Genomic DNA, 10,654 nt, shown 5'->3' with positions numbered 1-10,654 from the left:
GGTATTTACTAGAATCAACAATTAACTTTGAGTAAATAAGCACAATAAATTATGGAAATGAGACATCATTTTTGGCAGCTGCACAAAAGTCCTGACAACTTTCTCAAGAGTAAGCAAGTCCGTGCCAGGAAGCCTCTTCGCTCTCCCACAGTCCTCAAACTGGCAGGAAGGATTTGGCCAGCGGCCAAGAGAAGGGAGAAAGGAAAACGAAAACGGGTTTGGACAGCATAAAAAGGGCGGCAGAAGGCAGGAGGAGCCAGTCTCCCCTCTCCCTGACAGCCCTCGGAGCGACTTCTGCTCAGGATGATCCTTGCTCCACGCCTCGTGCTCTTCCTCCTCCTGGCAGCTGGGCTCTGCCTCTTCCAAGCCCAAGGTAGGTGACCTCACCACTGGGCAGGGATCCTTCACTCTGCAGGCAGAAGGCTACACCAGGGTTTCTCAACCTTGGCATCGCTGGCTGGGGGTCTCTGGGGGGTTGAAGTCCACCTATCTCGGTTGAGGTCATAAGTCCAGGTCTACCTGTAGTCCTCATATCTTCCAGAAGAATGGAGGGGAAAAGTGATAGAGCTAGGAGGGGAGTTACAAAATAGACTGCTTTAATTAGATAACAACGTCTGTTTCTGCATGGAAAGGGGGCTGGACTAGAAGACCTCCAATGTCCCTTCCAGCTCATCCTATCCTATCCTATCCTATCCCTTATTCTATTCCATATTTCTATTCTATTCTATTCTATTCCATCCTATCCTATCTTATCCGATTCTATTTCTTATTCTATTTCTTATTCTGTTTTATCCTATCCTATCCTATTTCTTATTCTATTTCTTATTCTATTTCTTATTCTATTCTATTCCATGTTTCTATTCCATTCTATTCTATTCCATCCCATCCCATCCAATTCTATCCTATCTTATCGGATTCTATTTCTTATTCTATTTCTTATTCTGTTCTATCCTATCCTATCCTATTTTTTATTCTATTTTTTATTCTATTTCTTATTCTATTCTATTCCATGTTTCTATTCCATTCTATTCTATTCAATCCCATCCAATCCTATCCTATCTTATCGGATTCTATTTCTCATTCTATTTCTTATTCTATTCCATTCCATTCCATTCAATATTTCTATCCTATCCTATCTTCAAGTTGCCCAGGTTGAGAAATGCTGACCATCTTGAAAACTGTGCTAGAGATGGAGCAGCTGAATGAGAAGAGAGGCTTTGGAGGGGAACTCTTGCGATTTGCCTCCAGAGGTTGTGGGTGCTCCATCACTGGAGGTTTTCCAGAAGAGCTTGGACAACCATTTGACTGGAACGGTAGAGAGTCTCCTGCCTAAGCAGGGGGCTGGACTAGAAGACCTCCAAGGTCCCTTCCAACTCCTGTTATTCTGTGTTCTGATTTGCCCTTCACTCCTAGAAGCAGTCCGGATTTAATGGAGACCTTTTCAACCAAACGTTTGTGGTTTATGTTTGTTTCCTTATTTGTTTATTTGTTTATTTATTTGATTTCTACAGCCACCTCTCTCTGCAAATGACTCTGGGCGGCTCCCAATTCAAAAGCATGTATTACAATTAAAATCTTAAAAACATTAAACAACTGCGGGGGGGGGGAAGTAAAAACCATTAAAACGGCATTGAAGCGTTTTGCAACACTTTCCCGCCATAAAGCAGGTCCCCCCATCTCTTGGGCTGTGTTTCCATGGGGGGACCCTCAAAGGCCCTTCTGCCCCCCTTTTCTACAGCTATGAGGTTCAAGCCAGACAACCGATCCAATGCGGATCCAAACGGAGATCTCGAGCGAGATCTCCAAAATCCATGGCCGAATAATGAGTCCTTTGCAAGCTCTCTGACACCCCCCCCCGACTGCCGAAAAGCTTTCCTCCGCCTGCGCATTGCAACCACATCTCACTAGAGCTCTCCCCACTGGGCAACCTTCAAGGCTTGGGGTCCTCAACCCCAGGATTCCTCCGCCAGCAGGGCACATTCTGGGAACCAAAGTCCACCAGTCTTGAAAGTTGCCCGCTTTGGTGACCCCTCCCTGAGGTGGCTTCAAGCCCTGCCAGTTCTGTGTCCTCTTTCCCCCCCCAGGGATGTTTTCGTCACAGGACTGCTGCGAGGCGACCCGAGACCGGCCCATCTCCATCAACCAGCTGTGGAGGTTCAAGGGTTACGCAATCCAGGAGACGAAGGGTGGCTGCTCCATCAAGGCTTTTGTGTGAGTACCCAACAAGGGCAGGAAAGGGCGTGGCCAGCAGTCCTGGTAGGTGGGGTGGGGGGTTGGGAGGGCAGCCACGGGGCACCAGGCATGGGGACAAGGTCACATTATCTGGGTTGGGCTCTGCTCCCAGCTGCATTCACACAACACAGGGTTTCTTTTTTTCTTAATGCATTCATTTGTTTTTTTTAAAAAACTTATATAGTTTTTCTTAATTCATTTATTTTTTGAAACTTATATTTCTTTAAACTTTATTTAACTTTATGGTTTTTTTAAAAAAAACTTGCTTTTTAAAAAAAACTTACATTTAAACCCAGGTGACTTATAAACACTTTGCCAGAGGGGATTATCGGTGGCTGACAATCGTTCGATTAAATTGCAATGTGAAACATTGAACCAGGCGCAGGAATCTTAAAGTCAAAACTTTAATTTAAATATTCAGTTATCATCCCAGGCTCATCCCAGGTCTCGGATTGAGCCCTTTGCCTGGAGCTGTGTCCATGGCATGAGCTGGGTTCAGACAACATGCTGAGTTATAGTAAAGCTACGAATCCAGCTTGGTGTGTTGTGTGAATGGAGCCACTTGGTCACAAAATGGGTGTTCTCTGCTGTGAACACTTATTCCAGAAGACCTGCAGTTTGGGCCCTCTGCTTCCTTCCGTGAATCTCTCTCCCTGCCAGATGTGAGCTGCTGGCATTCTCAATCTGTTCATTGGTTCTACACAATATAGGCCGTTATAAGATAGTATTGAATCTGGTTTCTTGTGTTATCAACTTGAACAAAGATTTTGGTCTTAGAGTCTGGCGTTTTCTATTGAGAGAACTTCTATCCTTGATTTCTTCATCCAATAAAGCCAGGCTGAAAGCTAAGTTTCTCATGTCCATGAAATTCCAAGAACAGAGATATAGAATCCCAAAAAAGGAGAATAGACTTCCAGTGTTTTGCAAATAGACTCTGTGTGTGTGAGAGAGAGAGGGGGGGAGGGAGGGAGGGAGGGAGGGAGGGAGAGAGAGAGAGAGAGAGAGAGAGAGAGAGAGAGAGAGAGGTGGGATGCTATAGAATAGAATAATAAAGTTGGAAGGGACCTTGGAGGTCTTCTAGTCAAACCTCTGCTTGAGCAGGAAATCCTAGACATTTCAGACAAACGGCTCTCCTAAAAACTTCCAGTGTTGGGACATTCACAACTTCTGGTGGCAACTTCTGTTCCGCTGGTTAATTGTTCTAACTGTCAGGAAATTTCTCCTAAGTTCTAAGTTGCTTCTCTCCTTGATTAGTTTCCACCCATTACTTCTCGTCCTGCCCTCAGATGCTTTGGAGAATAGCTTGAGTCCCAAATCTTCTTTGTGGCATCTCCTGAGATATTGGAAGGTTGCTATCCTGTCTCCCCTGGTCCTTCTTTTCATTAAACTACCCAGTTCCTGCAACCGTTCTTCATATGTTTTAGTTTCCAGTCCCCTAATCTTCTTTGTTGCTCTTCTCTGCACTCTTTCTAGAGTCTCGAACATCTTTTTTACATTGTGGTGACCAAAACTGGATGCAGGATTCCAAATGTGGCTTTACCAAGGCCTTATAAAGTGGTATTTTATTTGTCAATGATTTTGTCTGCTATGTTTCTATGATTGTGGAGTGTAACCAGGGTCATTAGTTGCGAGATGGGTGGCAAATAAATTTCATAAATGAATGAATACATAAATTAAACCAACAAGCAAACAAATAGAGGGACATGGGCAGATGAAGGCACAGAAGAAGGGCCTGGAGGAAGGCCAGAGCAGATTGAGTCAAAAACGGTGAGGACTCTCTCGTTGGAGAGCAGGAGAAGGCAGAAGCTATATCAGAGGGCTGAGACCTGGAGCCACACTTCGGGAAACAGCAATGCTTGCATTCGCTCTGCTTCGACTCCTAGCTGGCTGTGAGATTCCCAGCCCCGCATTTACTGCCCTGTGATGCCCCTGATGGTTTTGTGGAGCAAAGATGGTAGACAAGGGCCCACAAATGTTTTTCTGTATTTTCTCCTGACTCAGGCTCATCACCAGACAAGATCGCAAACTCTGCTTCCCGCCTGACTCCTCGGTGGCTTCTAAATTTAAGGACGCCCTGGATAAGAGGGAAGCCAGAAACAAGGCAAAAAATCTGCCTAGGAGGTAGGTGGTCTTATCTCCATCTCTAACTCCACCTCCACCTCCATCTCCACTTCCATCTTCACCTCCACCTTCATCTCCAGCTCAACCTCCATCATCTCCATCTTCTCCTCCACCTCTATCATTTCCACCTCCATCTCCATCTTAACTTCCATCAACGCCATCTTCACTTCCACCTTCATCTCCATCTCCATTCGTCACCTCCACCTTCATCTTCATTTTCATCTTCCCTCCACCTTCATCTCCATCTTCACCTCCACCTTCATCTCCAGCTCAATCTCCATCATCTCCACCTCCTCCTCCACCTCCACCTCCACCTCTATCATTTCCACCTCCTCCTTCATCTCCATCTCAACTTCCATCAACTCCATCTCCACCTCCTCCTTCATCTCCACCTCCATGTAACCTTGGGACACTGCAACATTATAAATTTGAACCAGTTGTCAAGCATCCAAATGTAAACCACATGACCATGGGGATGCTACAACAATTGTAAGTATGAAAAATGGTCATATGTCACTTTTTCAGTGCCGCTGTAACTTCGAATGGTCACTAAACAAACCGTTGTAAGTTGAGGACTACATGTACTGCCTAGCCAGAACTGAGAATTGGGTGCCAACATCCCTAAGTTCTACCTTCCATCTCGCCCATCCTCTGCCCATCCTGCCATCACCAACCAAGCCCACCCCAGATGTTGCCATAGCCTTCCGGTGCAGCCTGGTATGCGGCTCCGTCCTTCTTCCAGCTGGATGACCTTGGGGTACATTCTCCACTTTTGATTGCCCAAGTCTCCACCTCCATCGTCTCCACCTCCTCCTCCACCTCCACCTCTATCATTTCCACTTCCATCTCCATCTTAACTTCCATCAACTCCATCTTCACTTCCACCTTCATCTCCATCTTTACCTCCTCCTCTACCTCTATCATTTCCACCTCCACCTTCATCTTGAAGGTTGAGCTGGAGATGAAGGTGGAGGTGAAGATGAAGATGAAGGAGGAGGTGGAGATGGAGTTGATGGAAGTTGAGATGAGTTGAGTTGATGGTGAGTTGTCCCGTTGCGCTTCATGCTGGCAGTGGCTGAAGTGGATCCCATAAAGGTTGAGCACCATAGGTTCCCAGTGGTTGACAATGCCTCAGCCGGTGAGAACCCACCTCATGAGAGGTGGCTTCCTGCCTCTAGAGTAGACCTGGCAATCTGGGCTCCCTTCAAAGGGGGGCCCTGTCCCCATTAATTCTGTAAGAGGCTGGGTGCTGATTTCTCCAGTGGTCATGCCTCCAGTAGAGACATGAAGTCTTCCCTACTTCCAACCACAACTGGATGCCTCCTTCCTCTGGAAGTGACCTTCTTGCTTTTCCCTTCTGTGACAGGAAAGCATTTCCCTAAGACCGGATCCTTCCCAGGCTGAGCTCCGAAGGAGGTCCACCTCCAGCCAGAAGAAACGCAGATGGTTGGAATCTCAGCGTGGTTGCTTCTCTTCAGGGATGTGCCTCCCTGTGACAGGACCCCATGCATTATTCTCTCTCAGGTTCTGTCTGCATATTTTGCCCTCTTGAGCCCGCCCATCCCCCTCCACCGCTTTTCTGTGCATGGATTCTGGAAATGTCCACCTGGAAGACGGGCTGCCCAGCCCAACCTGATCTTCCCCTGCCACCAAGAGGGTCTCCAGCTAGTCTTGAGTGCATCTTGGAGGCTCTTCTTAAAGTGTCAGGGATTTCCCAGAACTCTAAGCAAGAGGAAGCCTTATGCACACCTAGAGCAGGGGTGTCCAGCCTTGGCAACTTTAAGGCCTATGGACTTCAACTCCCAGAATTCCTAAGAATAGCATAGCAGAGCAGAGCAGAGCATAGCAGAGCATAGCAGAGCATAGCATAAGAAATAGAGTAGAGTAGAGTAGAGTAGAGTAGAGTAGAGTAGAGTAGAGTAGAGTAGAGTAGAGTAGAGTAGAGTAGAGTAGAGTAGAGTAGAATAAGAGAAGAGAAGAGAACAGAACAGAACAGAATACTTTATTTGGCCAAATGTGATTAGATATACAAGTTTGTTTCCAGTGCAGAACCTCTCAATGTTCGTGCAAAACAACAACAACATCATCATCATCATCATCATCATCATCATCATCATCATCATCATATAATGATACCAATATGAAAAGTTAGAAGAAAAGATGAAAAGTATAGTAGTAATTCAGCCCTCCTACATGGGTAAATATCCTTAGTCCTAAGACAGTGCTGTGAGAATTAGGTGTCCAGCAGAGTGATGGCGTGGGTGTGTGTGTGGAGAGGAAACGATCTTTGGGTCCAATTGTTTTGGCATGCAATGTCCTACAGCAGAGTCCCGATGGGATGAGTTGAAACAGTTGATGCCCAGGAGCTGAGGGGCCTGCAGATATCTTCTCACCCTCTTTCTGACCCACGCAGGGCAGAGGTCCTGGGTGGAAGGCAGGCTGGTGGTGACTGTTTCTTTCCTGAAGTCCGAACTGTCCATTGGAGTTTGTATCTGTCTTGTTGGGTTGCTATGCCAAATGGTTCCACGGGTCTTAAAGTTGCCAAGGTTGGGCAGTCCTGCCCTAGACCAAGGCTTGGAAGGGCTTGGAAGTTGACCAGTGGCCAGTTGACCTTCTTGAAAACGACAATTGCTGCACTTTGACATTTGATAAGAAAAAAATGGTTGCGGGAAGCAAATTCTAAATCTTTTGTTAATGCAGATCGCTGCAACATTATACTATCGATAAAGAATGTATGTCATTTTTCTTGCTTGGCTGTTAATATATAAAACACCTGTCCTGACACACGCTTAATTAAAAATATGTTTTTAAGTAAAAACGGCTTGATTGTCTCATCCTTTCTCTTAACCAGGCAGCTTATTCCAGGCAGCAGCCAATGTTCTAGAACCAGGGCGTATCAGCACTTCCTGTTTGTTTTAAAACTTTTAAAATTGATTTTTATTTAACAACAAGAGGAAGATAAAAAGAGCAAAACATAGAAATGGTAATGATGTTGATACATACAAAAAGAAGGGGAATAAAAAGCACATAAAAAGTGCTCTACCCCCCCCAAAACACCCTCATAATGTATGTCATTATAACAACAAACCATTACAATTCAACATGCCTCTCTCTCTCTCTCTGTCACATACACACACAACCTATTTATATTGCAATGTATATAAAAAGCCTCTCTTTTTACGACCCTCTAAATCCCTTAATTTGGGGTAGAGTCAGGGCAGCTGGATGGAACGGAGAGTTTACTGCATATGGGGTTTGCAGCAGATAGGAGAGAGAATATATATATAAATATGTATATTTGCAAATCCCAATTCAAGTACATCTATATTTCTTTTTTAAAATGTTTTTATTGAACAGTTTTTTCCCCCCATTTTTTAAAACACAAATATCATCTTTGCAACATTTCCACATCGGTAACCCTCCATTATACTCTTTTTATCCGTACATGTATACCCCCCCCTCTATCTCTACCTACCTATCTACCTACACATTTTTCATCTACTAATATGGTAATTTATACTTACATTTCTTCTATATACAGTATCTTACTTTCAATGTACTTATTCCTCTACATCTTATATCATTCTCCTCTGTCTTCTATTTCTTTTGTAAGTCTTGTCAAGTACATCTATATTCCTAATACACTGATAGAACTGTCTTTTTTCAAACCTACTTTGTTCTGTGTGAATGAGTCCCATATTTCATCATACTCCTCTGTACAAAGCCATCCTCTTGAGCCAAGCAGTTCGTCGGGTGCAATCAAGACTCAGGCCACTCAAGCCACGAAATTTCTCTTCCCCCCTTTGGCCAGGACAAGGGCAGGGTGACTCCATCTACGCTGCCTTGTTCTCCGGTTCCACCCCCGGGGCACGGAGTTTATGGGAAGAATATGTCCTCTGAGCTCTTGTCAAGTAATCATCTTTATATAATCCACTATTTTCTGGCAAAACTTGGAATATCAGGGCTTGTTGTTTAAGCAACTCCCGGCCTGTAGGTTATGCCAGGTTGATGCTACGCTGCTCTTAAAGAATCATGTGCTGACATCTTGGCAACAGCTTGTAAGCTATTCAGTCCTGACAGCAGCAGGTTATCACAAATATCACACCAAGCGTGTCTATCTCTGTGTCTTCAATTTGCAAATAGATTCTGTGTGTGTGTGTGTGTGTGTGTGTGTGTGTGTGTGTTTTGTGTGTGTGTGTGTGTGTGAGAGAGAGAGAGAGAGAGGGATGCTATAGAATAGAATAATAAAGTTGGAAGGGACCTTGGAGGTCTTCTAGTCAAACCTCTGCTTGAGCAGGAAATCCTAGACATTTCAGACAAACGGCTCTCCTAAAAACTTCCAGTGTTGGAGCATTAACAATTTCTGGAGGCAACTTCTGTTCCACTGGTTAATTGCTCTCACTGTCAGGAAATTCCTCCTCAGTTCTAAGTCGCTTCTCTCCTTGGTTAGTTTCCATCCATTGCTTCTTGTTCTGCCCTCAGGTGCTTTGGAGAATAGCTTGGCTCCCTCTTCTTTGGGGCAGCCCCTGAGATATTGGAAGGCTGCTATCATGTCTCCCCTGGTCCTTCTCCTCACTAGACTAGCCATGCCTGGTTCCTGCAACCGTTCTTCACGTGATTTAGCCTCCAGTCCCTTATTCAAGTTTGTTGCTCTTCTCTGCAATTTTTCTAGAGTCTCAACATCTGTAAAGAAGAGCTTTCCTTCCAACTCTGTTATTCTGTCACTCTGTTATTCTATCAACCAACTCTAATAAGAGACTCTTGAACAGTGACTTTATCTGGAGATGAACCTGAAGGATCCGATGATGGAGTGTATGTCCAGATGAGGCCCTGGGGATCAGAGGAAGGGTCCCATGTGGAGAAAGGACCCAGGTGTGGATGGGATGGACATGAGAGGGAGGAACATGAATGCTGATAAAACATTTTCTCTTGCCTTCATTTCTTTGCCTTGGCAATTAAGAGCTTTGATCCTTTCCGGTCTCTCACTGCAGAGGGGGGGGGGGTGTTGCTGCTTCAGACAAAAGTTTTAAACTGCTTTTTCTTTTCTCTGTGGCAGGAAGGGGGTCTCGGGAAAGTTGCCTCAGATAAAAAAAACTTTGTTCTTTTATTCTGCTCTGCAATAGTAAGAGTGGGGGGCTGCACATTAACAACGAGACAGAGGTTAGCTCCTTAAAGCCGCTAGCCAGGATGTTAGGAACAAAAATAGCTTGTTTATAAGAAAAAACCCCAAATCCATATAGTTGGCACATTTGCAAGACATCCATGACCTGGGATGAAAAGCAGGTGATGTGACATTGAGTTGTTTAACATAACAAGCGAAAGGGTTTAGAGGGGCTAAAATCCAAATAACTAATCAATATTATTAGGGGAAGGGCAAAGAGTTGAAGGCGACCATCTCTTGACTATAAAAACGGCTGTAAGATCCTAATCTTGGCCCTTGGTTAGCTTTTCAAACCGGGGTTCCGTCTGCCTTGGTTCCAAAATAAAAGTACAATTCTGTATCACACTTTGTGTCCGGGGGCTTATCGGCTTCGACACCAGGCAAGAGCCCAGGTTTGGGGACAACAAACCTCCTTGCTGGGCTGGTGGGGATGGAGAACCAAAGACAGGAATTCGTTGCTTCGCCTCCATCAGCTGAGAAGCCCATGGGGTTTAAGAACGAGGAGATACGTTTGGGCCTCTTCCAGATGTTGCACCTTCACACGCAGGGGCCACCTGAGCAGCTGCTTGGCAAGTGGCGGAGGCTTTGTGCACTTACGCTGAGGTGCTGGGGAAGCCAGACGGAGAGGGCTGGTGGGTGGAATCTCGCCCTCCCAACAGCTGGGCTGTGTAAAATGAAGGGTGCTCCAAGGAGGGAGGACATGCCAGGCCCTGGGACAAGGAGTCCTACCACTCCCCTGCCTGCTTCCCAGAGACACGAAGGGTTCCTTGGGGTCATCCCTGTGTGGGAAGCTTCCTTCTGAAGAGGTGGGCTCTGACTTGGAGTGTCCTAGGAGGCATGAGGAGGAGGAGGAGGAGGAGGAGGAGGAGGAGGAGAGCAATGGTGGGAACAGTCATCCCTCTTCACATAAAGCCATTCCCAGCTGGGCCCACTGCTGCCTCTTCCCCTACCACCTTGGCATGGTGTGTGTGAGTGAGGCCAAGGAAGTGACAGGATGACGGAATCACAGAGCTGGAAGGGACCTTGGAGGTCTTCTAGTCCAACCCCCTGCACAAGCAGGAGACCCTAGACCATTCCAGGCAAATGGATGGAGTGATGGAGCATCTACAACTTCTGGAGTCGAGCCATTCCACCCATTGT

General features: G+C 45.7%; 1 protein-coding gene across 1 annotated transcript; it reads left to right on the top strand.

The window, feature by feature from the left end:
* The first annotated feature begins 261 nt into the window (after nucleotides 1-261).
* Nucleotides 262-7,171, top strand: LOC148045236 (uncharacterized). Its single transcript, XM_087717051.1, has 4 exons — nucleotides 262-373; nucleotides 2,085-2,211; nucleotides 4,234-4,353; nucleotides 5,720-7,171. The coding sequence occupies exons 1-4, from the start codon at nucleotides 304-306 to the stop codon at nucleotides 5,733-5,735; spliced, it is 333 nt and encodes a 110-aa protein (XP_087573177.1). The 5' UTR covers nucleotides 262-303; the 3' UTR covers nucleotides 5,736-7,171.
* Nucleotides 7,172-10,654: the final 3,483 nt, after the last annotated feature.

This window comes from Thamnophis sirtalis, unplaced genomic scaffold (genome assembly GCF_051295495.1).
Source record: "Thamnophis sirtalis isolate CommonGarterSnake01/CBP01778 unplaced genomic scaffold, rThaSir2_p1.2 scaffold_5, whole genome shotgun sequence".
Lineage (NCBI taxonomy): Eukaryota > Metazoa > Chordata > Lepidosauria > Squamata > Natricidae > Thamnophis > Thamnophis sirtalis.
The sequence above is the reverse complement of the archived record's forward strand: the minus strand, read 5'-3'. Positions and strand labels throughout refer to the sequence as shown.

What these genes read in the sequence shown, in the direction of transcription:
- LOC148045236 (XM_087717051.1), top strand. Translation starts at nt 304, where the DNA reads ATGATCCTTGCTCCACGCCTCGTGCTCTTCCTCCTCCTGGCAGCTGGG. An exon ending in CTGCCTCTTCCAAGCCCAAG is followed by an intron (nt 374 to 2,084) that starts GTAGGTGACCTC and finishes TTCCCCCCCCAG; the next exon opens with GGATGTTTTCGTCACAGGAC. An exon ending in TGCTCCATCAAGGCTTTTGT is followed by an intron (nt 2,212 to 4,233) that starts GTGAGTACCCAA and finishes CTCCTGACTCAG; the next exon opens with GCTCATCACCAGACAAGATC.